We start from the raw sequence: 26,264 nt of genomic DNA, 5'->3' as shown, positions 1-26,264 counted from the left end.
TGGGGCCCTGTCCCCCAGGCTGTCCATGTGCAGCAAATGGGCAGCGTGCTCTAATTAGAAGCAATAGGTAAAATAAGCAGAGAAGTCCAAAATAAGTTAAAATTTTGAACATCTATAGTTACATAAATAATTTTCAAAGTTAGCTTCGATGGAGTAGTATTGTTTCCTGGTTGAAGAATGTCATTGTAAATTTAATAATTGAAGTATTTATTACTTAGGTGTCAACAAAATCCTGTGTTTTACCTCTATTTATTACCTTGGAGAAGTTGGAAGAACTCAGAAGGCAGAAAGGAATTATCCACATTTCAGGTCGAGACCCTGCATCATTTGAGAGTGGAGTGGGAACTTTGTAAGTATAAGAAAGAACCAAAGGTCCAGTAGGTGTTAGATGGAAAGATGCAAGTAAGTAGGAGATTCTTCAGAGTAAAAGAGGGTTCTACGTGAGATTGAGCAACAAATTCAAATGGGTGAAATACTGTGCAAAGTTCCTTCCCTTTCAAAACATTCTTGTAAGATCTGATAATGCATATCTAATTTAAATTTACGAGGATTGTTCATGGTGACTACAAACTAGAATGGATACAAATACATTGGTTATAAGACCAACAGGGATATTATCTAAGTTGTATCTGCATAAAGAAGACTGAGCAATGTTGGTTCTTATTGTTAGTTCCTCAAAACCTCAGTAGCTTGTTGGTTGAGTGATTGCAGCAAGATCTCTTTCTATTCTCCTGTGTTTTTGACCCTAGGTCCTCTTCCATCTAGTTGGCTTACTCTCTCTCTAAACTCATACTTTATGCACTTTTTTTCTCTTCGGTCTTACCTGCAAACTATCAATCTCCAGACCTCTCTCTTGCCTTTATCCTTTCAAAAATATATTGGATGTGTGGCGGCACACATCCTCATGGCGAACCGGCCCCGCTTGTATCGCCACGTGGCAAGGCAGCCATGGGGAAATGGCATTGTCAGAGGTTTCTATCTGACTCCAGTATCCCTTCCAGCGCGCACCCTGGGCAGCGATTATGATGTCACAATGCACCAGGGGCATGCTGAATTTGAATAAAAACAGTCATTAACGACCCTCAACGTGTTGGCTGTGTTTCTTCCATTGCTCACACCGCCACAGTGGTGACCCCGATGAGCCCAGATGTTTTTCTGGACTCAAAACACCATGGATTCAGCAGAGGTTAACGCTGTCTCCATCAAGCTTCCCCCCTTTTGGACACACTGACCGAGAATGTGGTTCGGGCAGGCGGAAGCACAATTTCAACACCACAACATCTCCTCAGATGCCACAATGTTCTATCATGTCATGTGCGCTCTGGACCAAGATATGGCAATGAGGGTGGACGTCATCATCCACCACACCCCGGCTACGGGCAAGTACACCACTCTCAAAGACCTGCTGCTTGGAACTTTCGGGCTAACTCCCCAGAAACAGGCTTCCAGGCTCCTTCACCTAGATGGGCTTGGGGACCATAGTCCGCCAGCACTGATGGACGAAATGCTGGCCCTGGAGGAAGACCACAAGTCTTGTTTTCTCTTCCGCCAGATATTCCTGGAACAGATGCTGGAGGACATCCAGATGAAGACCTCGAACCTGAGGAGAGCAGCAGCCCGTGCCCTCTGGTGCACAAAGAGGGAGAACGAGGCAGCCCTCAACCAGGTGGCATGACCAGGAGCCAGAGGAGGGCCAGTCGACCTGGTGTTTCTACCACCAGCGCTGGGGAGCATAAGCTCATAAGGGCTGCCAACCCTGCGGGTTTCAGGGAAATGACAAGGCCAGCCGCCATTGATGGCTGGACGGTTGGCCTCACAAAATTCCTTCATGTGATGACAAATCCACAGGCCGCCGATTCCTGGTGGACACAGGGGGTGAGCTCAGAGTCCTTCCCCTCACAGCATTAGAGACTTGCACCTGATCTTGATGTCCAACCCTGCGGGCAGCCAACCATCAGGACCTACGGCACCCACAGGGCACAGATCCAGATCGGGAAGGAGAAATTCCAATGGAGGTTCATCTTAGCCTCCGTGGGCACCGCGCTGTTAGGGGCCGACTTCCTCAGAGCTCATGGCCTACTTGTTGACATGAAGGGCAAAAGGCTGGTCAATGCCCAAACGTTCCACTCCACCAAACTGAACACAGCAGAAGCCTGCAGGCCCGAAATCACCACCATAGCCACCACCAGGGACGAGTTCGATGAGATCCTCCACGAATTCCCCGCCATCTTAGAGCCACGGTTCAACGCCGCCCTGCCCCAGCATGGGGTCTTCCACCATATCACCATACAGGGCCTCCTGCTGCATGCTGGATCCAGACGGCTGCCGCCCGAGAAGCTCCAGCAGGCAAAGGAAGAGTTCCCCAGGCTCTAGGAACTGGGAATCGTCCGGCGCTCGGACAGTGCTTGGGCATTGTCGCTCCATGTGGTCCCGAAATCATCCAGGGGCTGGAGATTGTGACAGGACTACCATTGGTTGAATGATGCAACCACCCCCAACAGGTACCCAGTTCCCCACATACAGGACTTCTCTGCCAACCTCCACGGCGCATGGGTCTTCTCCAAAGTGGATTTCGTGCAGGGATACCATCAGATCCTGGTGCATCCAGACAATGTGGGTAAGACGGCCTCTTCAAGTTTCTGTATATGCCCTTTGGTCTAAAGAACACAAGGCCCACCTCCGCAGACTCTTTGCCCGGCTGGCGCACTTTGACCTCACAGTCAACGCGACCAAATGCCAGTTCGGCAAGGAGTCCTTTCAGTTCCTGAGGCACATCATTTTGGCGGCTGGGGCCACACTGGCACTGGAGAATGTAGCGGCTGTTTAACGATTCCCCAAATCCTCCACCCTGAAAGGCCTCCAAGAGTTTGCGGGGATGGTGAACTTTTACCATTGTTTCATCCCCAGAGACTTTATCGTGGTCAGAGGAGGCGGACAAGGTTTTCATTGTGACAAAAGAGGCTCTAGCCAGTGCCACGCTGATGGTGCACCCATGGCCGGAGGCGCACACACCACTGTCTCTGGACGCCTCAGCTACGGCAGTGGGGGGGGTTCTGGAACAGTGGCTCAATGGACAATGGCGTCTGCTGGCCTTTTTCAGCAAGCAGCTGTGCCTACCAGAGCTCAAATACAGCACTTTTGACCGGGAGCTCCTGGCACTGTATTTGGTGTCGCCATTTCCGCTACTTCCTTGAGGGCTGGCCAGTCACAGCCTTCACGGATCACAAGCCCCTCACTCAAGCACTGGTGATGGCCAAAGATCCATGGTCCGCCAGACGGCAGTGCCATGTCTCGTACGTGTCTGAGTTCATGACTGACATCCGACACAGGGCCGGCAAGGACAATGAAGTGGTGGATGCGTTCTCCTGACAAGCCATCAACACTCTCATGTCTGGCCTGGATTATGAGCATCTGGCTCAGGCACAGAGGAACGATGCGGAGATGCAGGCCTTGCGGACCACCATTTTGGGCCTCAAACTCAAGGATGTCTGGGTGCCCAGCAGCCCGGACACATTGCTCTGCGACTTCTCAACAGGCATGCTGCGCCCTGTGGTCCCACCGCATTGGAGGGCAAAGGTCTTCAGTCTGACCCATGACCTCGCTCACCCAGTGGTAAAGACAACTGTGCGGATGGTCGTGGAGTGGTTTGTGTGGCACGGGCTGCAGAAGGAGGTGGCGGAACTGGCCAGGAACTGTACCAGGTGCCAGACCTCCAAGGTCCAGCGACACACGCGATCCCTATCCGAAACTTCGACCCAGCGGTTCGCAGATTCCAACACATCCACATTGATGTTATCGGGCCCCTGCTGGTGTCCAAGGAGGCTTATTACCTCCTCACGGTGGTGGATCAGGCCACAAGGTGGCCGGAGGCCATCCCGATTAAGAAGGCCTCCGCAGAGACGTGTGCCAGGACTCTGGTCAGCCAAAGGATCGCCCGTTTTGGAGTCCCGGCGCACATCACTAGCGACAGAGGGGCGCAGTTCACGTCTGCCCTGTGGACTCAGATGGCAAAGCTCCTGGGGGTCAAGCTCCACCACACCACAGCATACCACCCACAGTCCAACGGGTTGGTGGAGAGGTTCCACAGTCACCTGAAGGCATCGCTTATGGCCAGGCTCTCTGAACCAGACTGGATGGATGAACTACCCTGGGTCCTCCTCGGGATTAGGACAGCACCCAAGGAGGACCTGCAGGCTTCAGCAGTGGAGATAGTCTATGGCGCACCGCTTTCCCTTCCGGGTGAGTTTTTTGGCCCAGACCCTGACACCCCAACCACTGACAAAAACCTGATGGCGGACCTACGCAGGTAAATGACCTCCCTAGTTCCCCCACCCCCAGTACGCCACGGCACCTGGCCATTTTATCTCCCCAAAGAACTCAACTCGGCCCAGTTAGTTTTTGTGCGGAGGAGACCACAAGGTGCACCACTACAGCGACCATACTGTAGGAATTTAGAAACAATTACTTTTTGATTATTGTAGGAGTTGAGAAACAGTTACTATTTTAATGGAACTTAGAAACAATTATAGAAGGTAGAAAAAGCAAGGAAATAGCTAAAATGTTCATTGTGTAAAATGGCGCATGAAAAAGTAGAGACAAGATAACAGAGGAATTTAAGCAGATATAGAAATATGCATGTACACACAAAGGGCTTGTTTAATAGGGGGTGGGGAAAGGAGGTGTGAGTACGGGATAGGAGAAAGTCGGAGTCAGTCAAGAGTCAGGCGAATAGGGAAAAATGCCAAACCAAACCAAGAAGGATAAATGTAAGAAAAATGTAAGGGGAGGTGAATTGAAAAATGTATAAAAACAAAGAAGCATCCCGCCCTCAGTGTACTTTCCCGAGGTAGGGGGAGAGTACCCAACCTTGCAATGTTGTAAATGTAAATAAATGTTCTTTGTTCTCAACTTTTGTCTCGAGCATATTTTGTGAATGTGAAGGCACTTCTCACAATACGAGGGGCCATACAAAGTCTTGCACCGGTCCGGCGGAACCTTCACCCTGGACGTTGGGGGGTGGGGGGCAGAGATGAACTTTTTATGGTGGACCACCTGAAGGCACCCCATCTGGACTTATCACAGCTGGTGCAGACAGCCGCGCCCAAGCGCTGGGGTTGGCCTCCAAAGTGACAGGACGTGTAGCCAGTTCTGGGGGGAGGGGGGGTTGTGTGGCGGCACACATACTCATGGTGAACTGGCCCTGCTTGTATTGCCACGTGGCGGGGCAGCCATGGGGAAATGGCGTCCTCAGAGGTTTCTCTCTGACTCCAGCATCCCTTCCAGTGCTGAATCTGAATAAAAACAGTCGCTAATGACCTTCAACGTGCTGGCTGTGTTTCTTCCACTGCTCACATCGCCACAGGTGTTTCATTTATTACTGACATCACCTCATTGATTAAAGGTTAAACCATTTCCTTGTTTAGCTTTTCACAAGTATTTCCTGAATGGAGCCCTTACACAAATTGTCTGCTGCAAAACGTGATGCCAGTCTTTGAATATTTCATCCCCTCTCTTGTTTGCTGTTTCGCTCCTGTACTGACAATACCCACACCAGCAGTGCGAGTATAAGACAGCTTTAATAAACTAATATGTACACTAAGAGGTCTTGCCTCTCTGCAAGACGAACCTGGAAGGCTAGACTGTAGCTCTGGACTGCTTTATATTCAAGGTCACCGGGATGACCCCATATCACCACAGCTCCACCCTTACTTATTTCAAGAAAATACCTCAGTAGGATGCTCCTGACAGATTTTGTGTACCCATTTATCTATCCTGTTTTGGTTCCAACATGACTTCACGTACTCACACTCTGTTAGTGACTGTCAGACATGATGTCTGTCGTATGAGCTGTCAAACACTTTTGTTTCAGCAGTGATGTCTTCTAAAATAAGAAATAGTCAGCAAAATAAGCAAAGTTCCACAACTTAGAAAAAACCCTAAAAGTTTAAACACCCATAGTCACATAAATAATTCAAAAAGGTAGATTGTCCAGGGTGGTGATGTTGCCTGGTTGAAGAATGAAACTGTAATTGGAGAACTGAACAGATTGTCTGCAAAAATGCACAAATGTACTTTAAAAACGGATGTCAAAAAAGACATTGGGAACAAATGTACAATTCTTCTCTGTACCTTTGCTTGTGGGATTTCACGCTGGATGATTCTTTGCAGACTTGACAAACATTTTACATCAAGGCATAATTAGTACTATAGGTATTATTGGTTACCTCATGGGATCAAACTTGCACTGTGGTTTTTGATGAAGCATATCCCCCATGTATCAATGTAATATCTGAGAGATATTGTAACCTACATCTGCCTTGTCAAACAGCTTAAGACATTGTGCCCCAGTTCAAATTTTAGCAGGATTAAAGTTTGATGTAATTTTGGGAGATTTTTGTAAATTCATTTTCTTCATTCAAATTGTAAACAGATTTTGTTGATTTGGGCTTGGAACATTCTGTTCCTGGACAATACATGGTCATCAGTTATGTATCTTTATTTTTGCAGTTTGACCTGCTGAGTTTCTCCAGCTTTGTGTCATTACGGGTGTCTGCAGATTTTTGAGTTTTACTTTGATTACTGGTGTCAGTGCATTAAATTTCTACTATCCCAATGAATTTTACTCTTAATATTTGATTCAGAAATTTACATAAAATCCACCCTGTTTTCATTTTTCTTGACCACCCCTGTCACTGGGGTGACAGCTGAAGGCTTCCACCGACTTTGCTCAAACTGAACACAGCCCACAACTTTAGTGGGGGGGAAATCACTGCATTTATGACACAAGGCGCAACTGAGGAACATGGATAATAGGAATGAAGAAGCCCTGAATGCATTGACGGTCTATCATGCAAACGTAAAAAATCAGTCCGGTGATGCACACATCCTAGGGTATCGATTGCACCTGCTGCAGAAGTGTGGAGTTTGTGAGAGGTGCGCACGTATCGTGGGGGGAGCCTCCTCCCTGCGGGGGAGGAGCGTCGGCTTCAGGTGGCTGAGCCAGTGAGTAATCGTGGAGCTGACACATCTGTACCACTCACTGCCTTTCGAAGGTGTTCAACTGTTCGTCAATCTTGTGGAGTAATGTCTGCCTTGTTTAGGCACTTATTGTTGGAAGTTTTCTTGGGTAAGTAACTTGGGTTGTTTTATGTTAGTTATCGGAAAGTTAAAGTAATTGAGGCTTTTAATTATAAAACGTTTTATGTAGGTAATGTCGGTTTACTACAGAGAATATCACCGGCAGAATTTAACCTTGTTCTCCAAAACACTGCATCATTCATTGTTTCATATGCATAGTTAATTGGGAGTGTGGAAAATTGTATAACTTGAACCATTTTCCTTTTAACTGCGTTATTTATAATTAATATTAAGACAAGATGATTAAAAATCTGGAAACATAATTTGACATCGAGAAGAAATCATTGATCCTATTTTAGAGGTCATAGCAACATTTTTTAAATGTTAAAACTTTTTGCTCAATAAAGTGGAATTTGCTGAATATTACTTGGGTAATTGTATAAGGTTGTATCACTGAGCCAATAATCTGACAGTTCAAATTTCGTGGTTTTATGATGTTAAAACTGTTTCTAAATTTGATTCTAAAATTACTCAAAGGGACCAGACAATAGTCTGATTGCAGTAAAAGCCAAATGGTTCAGTCAGATCCTTTTACGGAGGAAGCCTGTTCTCACTGGTCTTGACTCTTTGTGGTCACAATCCTCGATGAAAATGCTTGCCTAGTGGCAATGGTTGGTGATGAAGTGGAACGAACAGTGATTCCAAAAAATGGCTCCATCTCTTGGCAACAAGGCTGGGGCAATAAAGGTTACACGTGTATCCAGGATAATTTTTTTTTAAAATTACCTATTGCGCACTTTCAAAGACTTTGCAGCACAGAATAAGATTAAATATTTTTATAAAAGTTCTAATATTGGGGGCATTCAGTTATTTTTGGAAATAACATGCCAGCCATCTTTGAAAATGGAAACAAAATTGTAAGTGTAACAAATAAACTGAAGAAAAATTGGTATAGAGTAGAAAGGGGGCTGGATTTAAAATGTTAAAGATTGGATTATATAATGGCAAAAATATTGGTAAAGACAAAGCAAAATTATACAGTTATGGGATAAAGGAAATGATGGATGGGAGTTGTTAATGGCTACAGTAAATTTGGACCCAGAACTTCCTTTACCTGAAATTTAGGTGTTATGTGTAAGAACATAAAGTACCTAATCATCCTTTTTCATATTGATAACTCTTTTGTCTTCACTCGGTCATAGTCTTGTCTATTTTCTGGCCTCCTCTTTCCCTCCCTTTTATGATCAACATATATTCACCAATAACAATTTTGTGTGAAAGGTCACCTCCACAGATATTTCTGCCTGGCAGATCATTTCAAGCACCAGTACTTCACAGACCAATTTATGGAATCTATAGTTTATCCAAAGTTTTTAAAGCTTATTTTAGGCAAGATTAATGGAAGGGATTATTGGTATTATCAGTAACAGGAATGATATGGCACCTTTTATTCTCTCAAGCTGCATTCTTTCCACTTGATACAAATTTATATTCAATTTAGATCTTGCATATTGGTTGTAATTTCTCTTTGTGTTTTATTTTAAATGTTTGTACTAAATGCACACAATATTCATATTTGCCCAATTTACATAGATCTACTATAATGTGGTTTTTGGGAAATTAAATTTGGATTGTCATCACCTTTTATTTGGTTCTCAATTAAGCCATTTACTGCAAATACTGAAAGAGCAAGTATGTGGATCTTTTGAACTGACCTTTGAAATGTACTTAAAAGGGTGGTTGTGAAACAAAGACTAATGTTTAGATTTTTAAAAATCTGACATGAATGCAGGGGACTATGTTAAAATTACAATAGAAACATTTAACTTGTATAATTTTACAAAGGAGACTGGCAAAAGATCAAATTTTAAATTAGATGTTTAGCACAGTAACATTCAACACCATCATCCCCTCAAAACTGACCAGCGAACTCCAAGTCCTGGGAGTTAACACCCCACTGTGTAATTGGATCCTGGGTTGTCTCCCCTCTGCACCACAATAGTGAGGATTGGTAAGAACATCTCTGCCACAATCTCCATTAGTAACAGATCACCACAAGGCTACGTTCATGGCCCCCTGTTCTACTCTCTTTACACCTACGACTGTGTGGCTTGGTATGACAATAACCTCTACACGTCTTCTGAAGATGCCATGGTAGTGGGTTGTATTATCAGTCAACATACGGGCCTACCATTGAGAATATCAACATGGAACGCTGCCATCGGAGATCAGCAGCATTCATCAAGAACACGCCACCCAGGATGTTCTGTTCTGTTGCCATCAGTAAAGAGGTCTAGGTCTTTTACCATCAGATTGAGGAATAATTTCTACCCCTCCACCACCAGACTTTAAACAACAAATTCAATTAGAGATTCTTTACAGATTCTTACTTTGTGCCTTATTATTGAACATTTATTTTCTCTATTGCAGTTTATTTACATTTCATTTGCTTGTATTTAACTTGTATATGTATCTTTAGTACAGTTTTTTTTGCACCAAGAAGTTCTGTCTGGCCTGCAGGAAAAGTAATCTTGGGGATCTATGTGGGGTTATGCAATAAATCTGAAGTTTAAACTTTGAACTTTAACAGGCCCTTGAGCCCTTTACACCCAATTAACCTACAACCATATATTTTGAAGGGTGGGCGGAAACGGGAACACCCAGAGGAAACCCACGTAGACAGAGGGAGAATGTACAAACTCCTATTGACGGTATTGGTTTTGAGCCCAGGTTGCAGGTGCTGTAATAGCATTACACTAACTGCTAGCCATGCTCCCTGATGATGTAATTTCCAAAGAGCAAGATTAATTTTGTTTTTGGTTAAAGCTATTCCAAATCCCCTGAAGACTGAATCCTGAGAGTTGACTTTTCTGGGATATTTGTTGTTACCCCTTCTGTCCAGCAAACTTCTACCCAAAGTTGGAAGATGTTGAAAACACGGGTAGAGAGAAATTGGTAAATTATGCTCAGTCACAAAATGATCAGCACCATGTTATTTCTGTGGTTGTCCCATTTTAAATTTTCAAACTACGGTTCTTTGAAAAAAGCAGTTATTTTATATTTTTATAGCTTCGAGCAAACTTGAAGTTCCAGTTGACATTGGGACTGTAAATCATTAGCCTCCTTTTTCTCGTGCCCTTTGAGCATTTGGACACCATCCAATCTTCTATATTTTTGTAAATGAAGTAGTTTGCATAATGTGGAGAATTTGAAAATCACTATGGACAAAGAAATTTAACTGAACAACTGCATTGTGGAGCAGGGGCCAGAATATGGATAAATTGGACAAAGACTCTTGTTGGAAATGCCTATAGATTCCCAATATCTATAACTAACTTCCTTCTCACCAGAACTTTGTTTCCTAAAATGTCCTGCTAAATATGAATTTTAATTAAATGCATCAATTGGGAAGCCTGTGGGTTTGAATAATAGTTGAATAACAGGTATTTTAATCAAGTCATGAGAATTCATTGAGACGATAAAAGTTGTGTTTATGAGAATGAAATATTTTGCCTTCTCCTGAGTTATGAGTGTTAAAGATCTTTCTTCCAAATTGAAGATTTAGAAATTGTTATTGACTTGATCAAAATCACTTGTGTTCATGATATTGTATTTATGATCCTGCTTGGTAATAATAACAATTTTTACTCATTAATAATTATTTTGGAGTTGGTTTGGGACCTTGTAAGGACAGTAGTGCTGGAACAGGCCCTCCTGTCCAACTTGTCCATGTTGATCAAGTTGGCTTTCCCAGCTGGTCCCATTGATCCCTAATCCTTCCTATCTATAACTGTCCAAATGGCCCTCAAATGCTGTGATTCTCCTTTTACGCCCTTCTCTGCCAGCTTGTTCCAGATGGCATCCACCTTCTGAGTGGAAAAAGTTACCCCTCAGCTTCGACTTGAATCTCTTCCCTCTCCCCATAATCTGCCCTCTAGTTTGAGAATAGTTTACCCTGGGGAAATAGACAGTGTGCATTCAAAATGTGAAAATGTATAGTTTATTGTAAATGAAATTAATTGATTTAGTGAATAAAATTCCAGATCTGTGGTAAACTTGGAAGTCTGATTAAAAATTTCCCAGTGTGTGGAAGATTTGTATTGGAGGCAAATGAGAAATGCAAATAGAACACTTGTATATTTGTGACTTGGAGCTTTTTTTTTAAAAAAAAGCTAAGACATTGTGTAACGAGTACAAATATGACAATTCAGTTTAATTGCTGATCTTCTATATGCAAACATTTGCTGAAATGCTTCTGCATAGTTGCTCAAACAATTTGGTCAAATCATCCTCTGTCACCTTCAGTTCTTCCAGGCTCCTGATGAGCGCTATTTCAACAAGTAAGAATAGTTTTGGAACTACCTTTGATTTGGGTATACAATACGCTACAAATAATGCCCCATTCAGAGCTGTTTTTAAAGGCACATGAATTGTGAATCTGTTTTGATAGCAAGAACAAAAGTAATAAATGCATATTACAACTTGAAATTTAATTAGGGAATGTAAAGTGACGTCAAGAAATAAGTGAAAACAGTTGACATTTTACAATTTGATTTGCAATTTTAGGCTTTCTAAATAGTTTTTGCATTTTAATTTCAGGTTACATTTCCCTATCCCTTTATTATGCCTTGTCCCCAATGCTCTGGTACTTTCCGCTTCAAGTTTTGGAAATCACTGGCTATGAAATCTTTGCTGCTGTATTTTGCTCACCCTTAATATTAAAAGTTGCATCAGTATGGAAATTGACTAACAACAAGTATACCCTTGCCATTCTCAGACTAATTACTCTAGGTAAGTGAATGTTTTGCTTTTCCATAATTGGTAAATAAGTGTATCTTTGTAAAAACAATGCTGAAGAAACTCAGCTGGTCCTTGATGAAGGGCTTGAGCTCAAAACGTTGGTTATGCATCTTCATCTTTGCTACATAATGTACTCTGTGACCAGGTGAGTTCTTCCAGCATTGTGTTTTTGCTTCAACCATGGTATCTATAGACATCTGTGTTTCACAACTTGTTTCTTCTTTGAGTCTGCACCTGCTCTGTTCTAAACAGCTACTGCGAGTCAACCTGTTTATATCATTGCAGCGCAGGTTGATGTTGAAACAAATCCCCAAGTGCACTAGAACAATAAAAAAAATCAGTATGATGGTTCAGCTGCCAAGTAAAATTGTCCAAGGTTACTTAATGGCATCTGAGTGCAGTTAGATCACATCCGGGGCCAAGGTTATCTGTGTGCTTTATTTCAAATGAGTTGCAAATCCTCTGATTTTTAATCTCCATTCTTCATGTTTCAGCCTAGAATGCAAATGTGAGTAGATTATTTGATTCTGAGCTCATTTGTTTCTGCAAGATATTCACCAACACAATGAATCCAAAGTTTTATGATGTGAAAAGTGATGGTGCATCTTTGGAGTTTGCATAGTAAAACACAGCAGCAAAATAACTAGAATGTAGCAGAAGCTATTGCTCAATGTTTTTAATTGACTGGAAACATCAACATATAAAAATAAAGTTTCAGAATGCTAGGGAGTTAAATGAAGCCCTTGTACAAATATGTTTTAGACTAAAAAACTAAGATGCTTATCTCTGTCTGAAGTGTGGAAAAAAACCCAGAAAAAATAATCAAAATATTTGATTAGGCAATTCCTATTTGTACATGCAATTAGTCTTGGTACAGCTTCTCAGGTACACAGGGCAGATAAAGTTATTTAAATTATTGTTACAAAGAAAAATAAAGATAAAAGTATGATAGAACATAAATATGCACGGTTGGCCAGTGATGGAGAAAATGTTCTGTGTCATTAAAGTGGAGGCACACTTTTGATCTTGCAGCAGTTTTATGGCTGGGGTGGTCAGCTCACTTAAATTGTTGACAGCTTGTCAATAGCTGGAGCCCAAGCACTGAGACACGCAATGGCCTACTCGTTTCAATTTACCAGCATGAACAAAGTCCCTTTCTGCATGCTCTTTAGATCTGGCTTGGTTGACTCCAGTATTGGTTCAGATGAAGAGCCATTTGACCTGAAATGTTACCTCCTTTTCTCCCCTTACAGATGCTGCTTAATTTGAATATTTACAGCATTTTCTGTTTCCATTTCACCGACTAAACATTTTTAATTACTCCATTTAAACTAACTGCTTGGAAATTGTGAAGTGTTGTGCTGGCTTCATGTAAACCAGACACATTTGGGTTTAATATTGGTTAAAGCTTCTTGGGAAAGGTTTTGAGCCAGTGCTTGAAATAGCAGTAAGGCCCAATGTAAAGCCTGTTGATTGGAGTTTTTTCTGTCCAGGCTCTTGGTCTTTAAAGGGTCAACAAGTGATGTCTGTCCAAAAGTTGTTGGAATGTTGACTCATTCATCTTATAATTTGGACAAGCACTTTGGAAGCTGCTCTCAGCATGATGGTAAAACCAGGGCTTCAGCTGACCTGTTTCTTCCCTGCTCTTTTCTCTTGTCCACCCTACTTGCATACTTACCTCCCCTCTGCCCACCACTCTCCTGTATTGCACAAATTCTGTAAACAAAATTCTTTGAGGAAAACCCCCTGGCAAAGTTGCATCTTGGAATAATATGATGCTGAACCTTCCTGTGTCCACCTTACAAGGGAACTTAAATTGCTTTTCCACACCTACAAGAGAACACTGAAGGTAGAAAGGTTGAAGAAAAACCAAAAAGGATGTGGACTCTTTTTTTTAAAAAAAAAGTTTCATTTTTCTTCGTAATCTTTTTGAACTTGTCTCGAGTCCTCTGTTTTCCCCTTAAGGCATTCCTACAAACAGTTTTTCTGCGTGGCTGTTCAATTTTATACCGTGAAGCAATTTGGAACATTTTACTGCATTTGAAAGTGCCTATTATACAATATATTGCAAGTAGGATTATTGTACTTTACATCTTTTTATGAGTAAGTACTGGATGGGAAGTATAACTTAATTATTTTTATGTTGTAGGGACTACTCCAGTAGAGCTACTAAATGAATACACCAGTCACAGTGTTAATCAGCTTTGTTTGAATTTGCGTCTACTTTTAAACACCTCCCAGCTCGGAACAGGAAATGACATCACCGTGTGCCTACCACTCACCTGCAGGGCTAGTGTCTTAAAATAAACACGGGAGCTGTGTGCCATCTTGAAAATGAGTGCCCCAATCTCTGTGCATGGCCCCCGACCAGGTGAGTGAGTAGCGACCAGGCCAGAGGCGCTGCGTGGCTGCTCAGCAAGCCACACGGGCAACGGTTCAGGCCAATGCATTGCTTGGCCCACTACGCCACCCCCCAATTCATCACCAAAAGGAGATGAATTGGCTGCGTGCGCCTTAGGGGGATGCCCTCGTCTCCTGGGTGAGGGGCAGCAAATAGGGGTAGTCTGGTCCGCATGTGCTGGTTTGAGTTTGTCTAAGCTAAATAGTTGGGAATGTCCCTCAATACCTAAAGTGTACACAACCCCATCCCTTTTGATCATGCGGAAAGGGCCATCATACAGCTGTTGCAATGGCGTTCCTGGGGCCTGTCTACACACAAACACAGTTAGTGTGGAGGAGGGCTGGAGACACATGCTGTTTGGAGGTTCCATGCCAGTTGGTTGGAAACGGTTTTCTTACTGCGACGTGGTGTTGAAGCTGCTGAAGCTCATCCAGGTCGGAAGAACAGGAGTGACGAGAAGTGAAAGCCATCTGGAAATGAGAGAACTGAACAATAAACCATTTCTGCGGACAATGCTGGCATGTCTTCCTTCTGGCCGGTGAGCACTCCCAGCAGAACTCATGGCAACTCATCTATCCAGTTGGGCCCAGTGAGTTGGGCTTTGAGTGCGGTCAAATGATCCACAAAACCATTGGACTCTGGGTGGTACTCTGTGGTGTGATGTAGTTGTGTGCCACAAGGGCAGTCCATATCGCAGATGTGAATTGTGCTCTGCCGCCTGAAGTGACGTGTATGGAAACTCTGAATCTTGAGATCCAGTTGGCAATCATTGCTCTGGTGCATGTCTCAGCATTGCTGGATGGCAGTGGGATGACCTCTGGCTATTGCATGAATTGGTCTATGACCATGAGGATGTATCTCATGTTCTGAGACACTGGCCGTGGTCCGACCAGGTCTATATGCACATGCTCAAAATGTTGGACATTGCTGAGAAAGACTGGAGAGGTGCCTTGGTGTGCCACTGAACTATGGAAGTTTGGCAATGGGTACAAGTTCAGGCCCACTGCGCAACATCTTTAAGTCCACGCCATACATTTGACTGTTGCTCTGATGGAGGGATGGGACAGGTTATGAACTTCGTCAAAAAGGCACAGTCTCCAAGATGCGGGGACTACCGACCTGGGGTAGTGCATTGACATGTCGCAAAGCAGACTTGGCCCACCTAGTTGTGGTGCCACATGTTCTATGTCTAGATTTATAATGGCAGTTTTGTATTCCTGAACATTCAGGTCCACGGCCTGCGCACTCGCCAAGTAGAGATATCGACATCACCTTGGATGTGATGGACTGCCAGTCTGGACAGCACATCAGCAACCAGATTGTTTTTTCCTAAAACATGATGTACATCCATAATGAATTTAGAAATGTAAGATAAGTGGGGTTGCCTGGCTGACCACTGGTCCAATATCTTGCTAAAGGCAAAAGTGAGTGGCTTATGGTCCATGAAAGCCATGAAATAGCAGCCCTCCAAAACATTTTGGAAGTGTTGTGCGGCCAGGTACAATGCTAACAGCTCTCGATCAGATGTGCTGTAGTTCATTTCTGATGGCCATAGATGATGGCTAAAGAAAGCCAGGGGTTGCCAATGGCCATTGATGGACTGCTCGAGAACAGCACCCACTGCTGCATCAGAGGGACTGGAGAGTGCCAGGGTGGTGGTGGGATTAGGATTCGAAGCATTGCCTTGTTGGCTAGAGGTCTTTGGTAGCTGTGAATGCAAACTCCGCGTCTGCGGTCCAAGTAACTTCTTTGCGCTTTGTAGTGAAGAGTTGAAATATTGGGCCAAGAATGTCAGCGGCTGGTGGAAATTCACCATGCCCGAAAATTTCTGCCCTCCCTTAACTGTGGTAGGTTTCAGGAAAATGTGTACAGCGTCCACTTTGGTGGATAAGGGAAACACACCTTCTGCCCCAATCTTGTGCCCTAGGAAATCGATGGTCGTTCTGCCAAACTGGCATTTGCTAGGGTTGATGGTAAGTCTGAATTCATCTAGCCATTGGAACAGGCGGTGTAAGTGCAGTTGGTGATCTTGTTCATTTTGACTGGCGATGAGGATGTAATCTATGTAGGCGAATTCTAAATCCCTGTCCAAAGCATCCATAAGCCGCTGGAATGTTTGAGCAGCGTTCTTCAAATCAATGGCATTATGAGGAGTTCTAAAAGCCTGAAAAGAATAATAATTGCCATTTTGGGAATGTCATCTGGATGGTCTGGGATTTGATGATATTCCTTAAGACACGGTAATTGTGCAGGTGGGCAGTGAAATCCTGCAAGTGCGGAATGGGGTATCTGCCAGGCATAGTTGTATCATTGAGTCTGTGGTAGTTGCCGCAGGGTCTCCACCCACCAGTGCTCTTGGGCACCATGTGTAATGGTGATGCGCAAGGGCTGTTGGAACACCAAATGATACCCAATTCCTCAACGGCAGTAAATTCTGCCTTGGCATGCTGTAGTTTATCTGGTGGGAGATGACAAGCCCTGGCATAAATTGGCAGCCCTGAAGTGTCGATGTAATGAGGCACGCCATGGGCCGTTGTTGAGGAACTGAATTTAGGAAAGAGTACACCAGGAAATTCATTGAGCAAGACTGCATAGGTATCAGTGTATAGAGTGTGTATCTGAGTAGGGAAACTCATCATTTGCAAAGTAGTAGCATTGACTAGCTTTCACTTAACATCAACTAGCAGGTCTTGGGCCCGAAGGAAATCTGCTTCCAAGCTGGGCTGTGTGATGGAAGCCAAAATGAAATTCCAATGGACTCTCCTATCTTAATTATGATGCGTCGCATGCCAAAGCTGGGAATAGAAGTCCCGTTCGCAGCTTGAAGGGCAAGTCCCTGTCACTTGTGCATCTTTTCAAAGTACATTGGTGGGAGCAAACTGAGCTCAGTGTCTGTTGTCTGATAAATTTGCACTTATAAGCGTCATCATAAAGGTAGAGAAGGCCAGTACTCGTGCCAGCTGCCGAGTTCACTACTGGCAGCTGGCTCTGTCATTTCCTAACAACTTTTCAGGCTTGCCATTGCCGTCATGGTAGCCACATGGGCACGCAACTACAGGTATTTTCCCCCCACTGCCGGTGGTAAAAACACCATTCTCAGTGCCTGTTGGTACGTTCGTCTTTTTTGTTTGAATCGCAGGGCATGGGAGATATTTCTCCCATGAATATAGCTGTATGTGGGCAGACTCTTGCCTTGGCATGTGGTAGTCTGTCAGCCTCCTGACCCACACCATAGGGATGGCTAAAATTCATGTTTGCTATTGGTATGGAGACGTGACCCAGGATCTTCACCAGGAATAAGGTCTCAAAAGAAAACAATTAAAATGACTGTCTGCTAGTGCAAGCTAACTGGACGGATTCCTGTCACCTAACCCCTCTGTATTCAAAAGCCACATGTCCTGTTCATGCCTAGTTAATTCCAAGGTATCCAGGAGGAAATGCTGGAATTTAGATGCTGTAGCAGCATCCAGTGCCCCAACGATGTGCCAAAACCTTGTCTTCAGCTGTTATTCCACAAAGGTGGAACTGGGTCTCAGCCTGGTTCAGCCACACGAGGCTGATGGGCCCAGAAAGGTGGCAAGTGAATGCTTACTGTGTTAATTGCAGCTGTGGCAGCTGTTGCTATTATTGTGTCCATGTTGACCGTAGATTCAATCCATGTTGACCGTAGATTCAAGCTTCGGCTGATTCTTGCAGTCGGGGTCACCAATTGTAATGACTACTCCAGTAGAGCGACTAAATGAATACACCAGACACCGTGCTAGTCAGAAAAGACACTTTATTTGAATTTTCCTCCACTTTTAAACCCCTCCCTGCTCGGAACCGGAAGTGACATCACCCGGTGCCTGTCACTCACTTGCGAGGCTCATATCTTAAGACGACAGGTCCAATGCGCCATCTTGAAAGTAAGTGTTCCAGTGTGCCATGACCCAGTCCACAGCGCCATGCGCGGTCCCCCCAGCCAGGTGAATGAGTAGCGAACAGGCCTGCAGCACTGCGTAGCTGTTCGGCAAGCCGCATGGGCGACGGTTTAGCCCACTGCACCATTTAGCCCTCTACATTTGTGAAATACATGTTGTCATGTGGAAGGTCAAAGTCAATTTATTCCAAATTGCGCTTGAAGGTGTGGCAGTGAGTCTCTTTTGAAATGCAGTTGTACATGTGTTTGTAAATATCTTTCATGGTGTTGGTTGGAAAGTTCAAAGAATGAAATATTAACTGTTTCTTGCACTCCTTAAATGCTATCAAGCTCATTGAACACTTGCAAGAATTTCTGTTATTTCTGCTGTCTTTTGCTTTTGGAGATGACCTGTTCTGCAGGGCTGACCCACTTCAGTCATACTTGTAGAGGAAATCTAATTGCATGCCAGAATGAATTGGTCTCACTGAAGGGTAACAATTGCAGTGAATGAATAGTTATGAAATTGGTCAAATCTATATGCTATCCATTCACAGCTGGCTTTTTGCATCATTATAAGTCACATTAACAATATCTCTTGTACATTGTGAAATCTCTGCCATTGAAGGCAAATTTAGTGGTATTGAGACTGCCTCTGAGTTTCTTGTTTGTTGGAAGAGTCGCACCACTAAACCATTGTTGAAACCAAGTTATTGGGTTTTTCTGTGAAAAATGGTTTTGCGTGTTAAAAGTATCTAATATTTTTCAAGCTTCTGAAAGAAATGTTATTTGATCTTTCAATATTATTTTTTGCTTTGCAGTGAGTATTGCTTCATACCAAGCCCCTAACCCTCTTATCCGACTCTTAACGTTGGCTCTTGGTGTATCTTCATCTTTACTTGTTCAAGCTACCACTTGGTGGTCAGGAAATGATCAGCAAAGGTATCAATATTTTGTCCTATTTTTATAGATCAAATGGTGAATTTGAGTAAAGAATATACTGGTGCAACAAATAAATTGTGATATTAATTACCAGAAAGTATTTGAATGGTACTTGGTAAGAATTTAGTGGTACTAAATACACACTGTTAAATTAATGTGTGGCTTCTTGTACATCAATTTGTATCCTCTATTTAAAAATTAACAGCCGTTCATTTTTTTTTATATACAATACGAATGTGGCTTTAGCAAGTAACCCTGCAATCCCAATTGTGACACGTTGGATGTGGATTGAATTTGGCTTTCACTGAAGGTTGTAGGCAACTTGTGTTTGGGGAGAGTGGTTGGGGGGGGGGGCGGGGTGAAGGGGGAGTGGTGGAAGTTAAGGTAGTTGAATTAATTGAAATACCACTTGTGTTAAGGAATGAATGGAAAAAGAAATAACTGTTAACATAAAATAGTTGAACACAGATATGTGCTGCTTAATGTCTGATTGCATATGCGTCCATGGTCCCATAATTCGTTACTGTGAGCATTTAGAGAAAGCAATTGCTTGCTATAGGAAATTGTATACTGTATACCCACACTAATCCCACTGCCCTGCTCTCTCTCCCCACAGTCCCGTGTCTGTCCCCACATTAGTTCCGCGGCTGCCCTTGTGCATTCCCCGCACTGGTCCCTACTTACAAATAAAGCTTACAGGTACATGACAACATCCCATATAGCTTTGCTGACACAACATCCGCATTGCATAACGTTCAATTCCACAGGATGTATCATGGATATTAAGCAGCATGTACTTGTAGTTCCTCAAACACAAATGATTTGTATCGTCATAAAGAATAAACAGACGCTGACACATTTCTCTATTCGGTTTGTAGGCTCTGTGGCTGTTGGGGCTTCATTCTGGGTCATATTCTGCACCTTGTAATAAGGATCTGGTACACATCCCTGGACCCATTGTGGACATGCAACACATTCAACTCTTTAATGCTGGCACTGGGTACCATAGTGACTTTGGAGAGAATACATTCCGGTAAAGTGTACATTGAAGTAGTAGAATATTTTAAGATTTGGAGGTTAAATATTTGCCCAAATAGGAAATATGTATACTTCAATATTGTTTTCTTGGGGGCGTGGCAAGATGGCATAGGGCACAGATGTGCCTTCCAGACCTCTCCTGACTCTGATTTATTGTTTTGTCTTTAAGTGCCCGTTAAAGTTCTTTTAAAAGTTTATAAATAATAAGAGGTGTTGGATTAGTGCCTAATGGTTTATATGCAAAAAAAAAGTAAAAGAAAATATCAACAGACTGCTAAAAAACTACATTTTCCGAAATTGTCTGAGCCTACTTGTTTACAAGAAGCCAGGTCTCAACGTAGAATGGATCCAGAGGAGGACGTGCAGAGTTCGGCATTGAAGCTTCGTTTTAAGCCGGTGAGGCTCTCTGAAGGTCGCACTCAACAGCTTTCAGAACAAGGGGCTGGACGGGTGCCAGTGTTTCGCACAGTGGCCACTGCAGGTGTTGTTGCTGAGGTTTTGACAGTTGAATCAGCTGGGGCGCCACCAGCTGGAGAGTTAAAGAGTTGTCATTCGACTGCTATAGTGGTGGCGCTGCAAAATGCATCTTCAATTACAACGGTTTTTCCAGACATCGATTCAGTGAAGATGATTAAAGAGATTTGGCTTAAAGATAACCCTGATCTTCAGTCTCCTGGCATTGCTGGGAGGTCTTTGAGAGGGATTTTTATACGAAGTCAAACTGCTAGAAAAGATACTAAATTAAGGGAAGGGACAGAAGATCCCGTGGTCTCTAAGGAACAGCAAGACCCCATTATGCCTGAATCTATTTCTGTTGAAATGTTTGTTAAGGATCTTGAAGATAAGATATATTCTGTATCGAGTCACTTAGCTAATTTTGTGAACCTGTTTATTTCCAAGATTAATGTGATGGCGGAAGTCATTAATGGAGCTTTTAAGCTTGAAACCATTGAAAGATTTGAAATGTGTGATCAAGGTTTAGTCGATGCACAGGATCAACTGCAAGATGAAAATAGAATAATTGAAACATTGCAGATCCAAAATAAAAATTTAGCAAAAAAGGTTGATTATTTGGAGAATCAATCTAGACGGAACAACGTGAAAATTGTTGGTTTGCCAGAAGGCATAGAAGGACCAGATCCAAGAAAATTTTTTACTGAATGGATTCCACGAGTGTTAGGACAGGATAAACTCCCTGAAGGTTTAATACTGGAACGTGCTTATAAAGTTTTAAGAAGAAAATCTTTTTCAGGACAGAATCCAAGATCTGTTTTGATCCGTTGTTTAAACTATTGTGACAGAGAGACAATTTTACGTACGGCTATTAGAAATGCCCAGCAAAATAGATCTCCTTTGATGGTTCAGAATAATCCTGTTTTCTTCTATCAAGATTTGAGTCAAGAAATTATGTTTCAACGACGCAAATTTAATTCTGTGAAAGAACGGTTGTGGAAAAAAAGACATAAGGGAACATTCAGGTATTCTGCAGTACTGAAGATTTTTTAGGATGGAAATTAGCCAAAGTTCTTTGACAATCCTAAAGAGGTTATGGACTTTGCTCAGTCTCTACCAATCATGCAGTTTCAGGAACGATGTAGTCCTTCAAGGTCTCCAAAGAGAGTAGAGATGTAAGGTGGGATCCAGTTTTTTAAAAGAAATGGAAGCAATGGTGACCAAAGTGGTAACGTTGATTTAAAAAAAAAATAAATCTTTTATTTTTTTTTGAGAAGAGTTTAAATAGTTTAAATAATGATGATAGTTTAATGAAATGGGAGTTGGGAGAGGGAACTGGGTGGGCACTAGTTTCCAGAAGTCATCAGCTACCTGTGAGTTATCTCACACCCAATATTTTGGGGGAGTTACTGCTTTGGGATGATTAAACAGGAGGAGGTAGTTGTGACCTGCAACCTGTTTTTTTTTTTTCTTTTTAATTTTTGGGTTAAGAAGTGAAGGTTTTTTTATTATTTTTTTTTAAATAAATATTTTTTTTTTAACTCTTTTTGTTTTCTGATTGTAATTGAGAGGGAATTAGGAGGATTTTTTCTCTCCTTTTTTTCTCTTTTTTTTGGGGTTTTTTTTTCTCTTTTTTCTTTTTTTAAGAGGATGATGTCACAGATGATAATAAGTCAAAAATTGAAGATGTTGAATTAGATGAAGAGGAAGATGAGGGGAAAGGTGATAAGAAGAAAAAGAAGAAAATTAAGTACAAATACATTGAGGGAGAAGAGTTTAATAAAATTAAGTTAATTTCGTTAGAGTATTTTGAAGATGTTATAAATGAAGAATATGGAGAATTTTATGAGTTTGAACTTTTTTCTTTTTTTTTCTTTTTTTATATAAGGGGAGGGGAAGGGAATAAAAAGTTTATCTGATTGTTTTTCTAAGGGATGTTTTTGTTCTCTCGATGAATTATGAAGGAAACTTGGTATTAATGGAAATTCTGTATTTATGTATTATTAATTATGATTTTTTTGAATAACAGATATGTGATTGATATATGATTTTAATATTTGAACTTAGTTTTAAAGTGGATTTCATTTGTTAAATACATGTATTATGTTTGATTTAAATATATGTTTAAGGGTATTATTTTAGTATTGATATTTTTTTTGTTGTTAGTAATTTTTTTTGTTGTTTTATCCTTTGTAAGTGGGTTTTTTTCTATTTTATTTACAATATTGTTAATTAATTCTTCACTCTTTATTTTGGGGGGAGGGTTGGATTAATTTTAAATTAGATGATTAATGTTGTGTTATAATTATTGGGGGGGTTAATTTGTGTAGTTTAATGATGTAGTATTCTAATTTTTATTATCTTATTTTTTTATTATTTCTTTAAATGTAATTTTTATTTTATTCATGTCATAAAATTTTAAATAAAGTTTAAAAAAATATATATATTGTTTTCTTGAGGCATTATGAGCTCTTGAACATCTCTGGATTGTTTTAAAACACCTGTGATTTGTAAATAAAATCTTTAAACCATTTTATAGACGCAGACCACTTGTTAATGAGAAAGGAAGTAGAAGTTTAAAAAAATTTTTTTAAATTGCCACGACTTGAAAAATTCTGAAAATGTATAATGTATGTGGTGGTGTTTTTATGGTTGGTGAGGGTCAAAAATGGGCAAGGTATTTAGTTTGGACTGACTGCAAATATGTGGGCAATGAAATTCACTTTTAAACTGCTGATTAAACTTAAGATTAGAATTCACTTTTAAATTTGAGATTAGATTTGATTAAGCAAATGAAGGACAAAGACAAATCTGAAGGTTAATTGTAATTAAAATTATGTTCAGATGAATACTAATGTGGGCTGGATGGGCTGAAGGACCAAGTTTTTAATAATGCTTGCATATGTATTTGATTGTACAGCAGTCATTGGATAAGACTGATATTTATCATATTAGATAGAAGATATTATTTGTTTTTTGAACGAATAAAGTTTTTAAATAAAAAAAAAATAAGGTAGAGAGAGTGCAGAGAAGGTTGCCAAAAATGTTGCCTGGATTGCACTATCTAGAATACGGAGAAATATTAAGCAGACTGGGACTTTATTCATTGGAGCGTAGAAGGTTGAGAGGGGATTTGATAGAGGTAGTTAAAATAATGAAGGGAATAAATAGAGTAGATGTGAATAGGCTCTTTCCCCTGAGGGTAAGGGAGATTGGAACACGGGGTCATAAGTTAAGGGTTAGGGGGCAAAACTTTAGGAGTAATACAAGAGGATGCTTCTTCACTTGGAGAGTGGTGGCTGAGTGGAATGATATGCTGGAAGAGGTAGTTGCGGCAGGGTCAATCTTATCATTTAAGAGGAGGATAGATGAGTACATGGGGTTGGAGGGTAATGGGCATGGGTAGGTGGAACTAGTGGAGTTTCATGTAAATCGGTGCGGACTAGAAGGGCCGATGTGGCCTGTTTCCGTACTGTAATTGTTATATGTTGTATGGACTTTATTTTCACAAGCACAAAATGTGTTTTACCTTGCCCTTTGAATTCAAGAAGAGAGAGGCTCCTTTAGAGACATTGAGTGCTTGTAGATCCTGCTGCCTCTTGTGCTCCTGTAATCTCAGTGGCCTTTCGTGTTCCAGTTGTAAACCTGATCTTGGGTCATATGCCACCTTCCTCAACCCCTGGATTTGAATACATGGTGCAATTTGGAAGCTATTGGCACCTGCTCAGCTTGGGAACCAGTCACACTCTCGTGAATGCTGGTTAGAATACAGGTTCCGACGATCTAATCTCCTGCAGCTTGGCCAAGCCTTTACTGGTCTGCCACTGTGGTCCCTATCCTGTTCTGTATTCTCCCAGGCTCCTTTCAGTTGGTGGAGTGGGGGGGTGGGAAGGTGGGAGGTCCGGGTGACTATTTCTTGCTCTGGCACCCTGTACCAGCCTGTTGCTCCCATAGAACCCAAAATTTTTGTAATTTGGGGTGCTGAGCACAGGTGCTGCCATCATGGGCATGGACTTCTGTGGGTTTTCAGAATTTTTTTAACCAAACCTTTTTCTATGGGTGGTTTTAAACCTGTACGAGGCTGTTGGCCAGGACAGCCAGGCAGTAGGGTCTGGAGGAGGAGCACAAATTCTTGTCTCCACTTGCATAATATGCATAATCAGGGTTTGTTACTCAATTTCTGTTTTTCTAGAAAATTCTTTAACTGCCATTATTAAAATGAATTATGTTTTTTCTTTTTTTTTAAAAAGCAAATTGGTTTATCTGATTCCTATAATGTAATTACTCTTCAAAATACTTGCTTTGTAGATGGGAAAGCTGCTGAGAAGGAAGAACATCTTGTTTGCAGAATTAATTAAATTAGATTTTCTCCTTGTACATTAACACAGATTTTGTGAGTAGAGAAAAATAATATTCCCAGATGAGATTTAATGAGTAGTCTAGATCTTCTGTCTTTCCACCCCTTCTTGAGAGTGAGCTTGTCTTCCTGCAAGAACAAGAAATGCTAGAAACATTGCCACTGTGGAGTGACATCTTATTAATTTCATGCAAATACTTTTGATCCCCAGTTGAGTTCTTCTGGCCCTTGCCATCCACCCTATGGATTATCCTTTGAATTTTATGGAAACTTCAACAAGAATCTCACCAAATAATTCCCTCTCCTCAACTCTGCTTTTCATCATTTTGAAGGGGCAGTTGTGTTCATGGTCCATTCTTCCATCTCCATCAACCACCACTTTCTATTATGATGCTCTCTTGTGCAACTATAAGAGATGCAAGACCTGACCTTTTATCACTTCCTTTTCTATCCTCCATAGATCCCAAGTCTACCCAGATGAAGCAGTCATTCACTCAGAATTGATCTAAATGCAATTAAGTTCACAATATGGTTTCCTCTGCTTTAGTGAAACCACACATGGCCAATTTCTGTTCCCAGATGGGATGTTTCCAATGATGGGAAAATCCAGAACCCGGGGCCATGGTTTGAGGATAATAGGCAAACCATTTAGGACCGAGATGAGGAGGAATTTCTTTACCCAGAGGGTGGTGAATCTGTGGAATTCATTGCCACAGAGGGCAGTAGAGGCAGGTTCATTAAATATATTTAAGAGGGAATTAGATATATTTCTTCAGTATAAGGGTATTAAAGGTTACCGAGAGAAGGCGGGGACGGGGTACTGAACTTTAAGATTAGCCATGATCTCGTTGAATGGCGGAGCAGGCTCGAAGGGTCGAATGACCTACTCCTGCTCCTATCTTCTATGTTTCTATATCTTGTGATGTTGTGGTCTTGTGTCCATGTTGATTTTAGAATATTAAGCAGTTCAGCACAGCAACAGGTCCTTTGGCCCACCATGACTGCATCAAACGTGATGCAATTTGGGTCAAATTCTTGCACGTGATTCAAATTTTTGCACGTCTCTTTAAATAATTCCATTATATTTTCATCCACACTACCCCTTGTAGTCTATTCCAGGTGCCCATGATTTTTTAAAAAATTACTGGGAAGATGTGATTACTATTTTGTAATAATTGGCATAAAAACACAAGACTAATGCAAAAGTGAGAGGAAATTAGACTTTTGAATTTAATGTGGGCTCTTTTGTATGTAGGAGTGTTCATGGGTCAGGTGTTTGTATACATCTGCCATCTGGG

General features: G+C 41.8%; 2 protein-coding genes across 4 annotated transcripts in view; one reads left to right on the top strand and one right to left on the bottom strand.

The window, feature by feature from the left end:
- Nucleotides 1-931, bottom strand: part of ociad2 (OCIA domain containing 2) — a 38,467-nt gene extending 37,536 nt beyond the window's left edge. The window contains exon 1 of the mRNA XM_069924689.1: nucleotides 824-931. The gene's annotated coding sequence lies outside the window, so the exon portion shown is untranslated. The remainder of the gene's footprint in view (nucleotides 1-823) is intronic.
- A 154-nt stretch (nucleotides 932-1,085) lies between these two features.
- Nucleotides 1,086-26,264, top strand: part of LOC138757422 (PGAP2-interacting protein-like) — a 92,136-nt gene continuing 66,957 nt past the window's right edge. Inside the window, exons 1-4 of one of the 3 annotated variants that reach the window (XM_069924684.1) lie at nucleotides 1,086-4,239; nucleotides 11,677-11,868; nucleotides 18,998-19,118; nucleotides 19,997-20,151. In XM_069924684.1, the coding sequence (XP_069780785.1) occupies nucleotides 4,005-4,239; nucleotides 11,677-11,868; nucleotides 18,998-19,118; nucleotides 19,997-20,151 (703 nt within the window). In that variant the 5' untranslated portion in view covers nucleotides 1,086-4,004. Of the gene's footprint in view, nucleotides 4,240-6,951; nucleotides 7,127-11,676; nucleotides 11,869-14,112; nucleotides 14,249-18,997; nucleotides 19,119-19,996; nucleotides 20,152-26,264 lie in introns of those variants that run through there. The other 2 variants (XM_069924686.1, XM_069924685.1) reach the window with 2 other exon arrangements.

The sequence above is a fragment of the Narcine bancroftii genome, chromosome 3 (genome assembly GCF_036971445.1).
Source record: "Narcine bancroftii isolate sNarBan1 chromosome 3, sNarBan1.hap1, whole genome shotgun sequence".
Taxonomy (NCBI): Eukaryota; Metazoa; Chordata; class Chondrichthyes; order Torpediniformes; family Narcinidae; genus Narcine; species Narcine bancroftii.
This window is presented reverse-complemented; position numbering and strand designations above follow the sequence as displayed.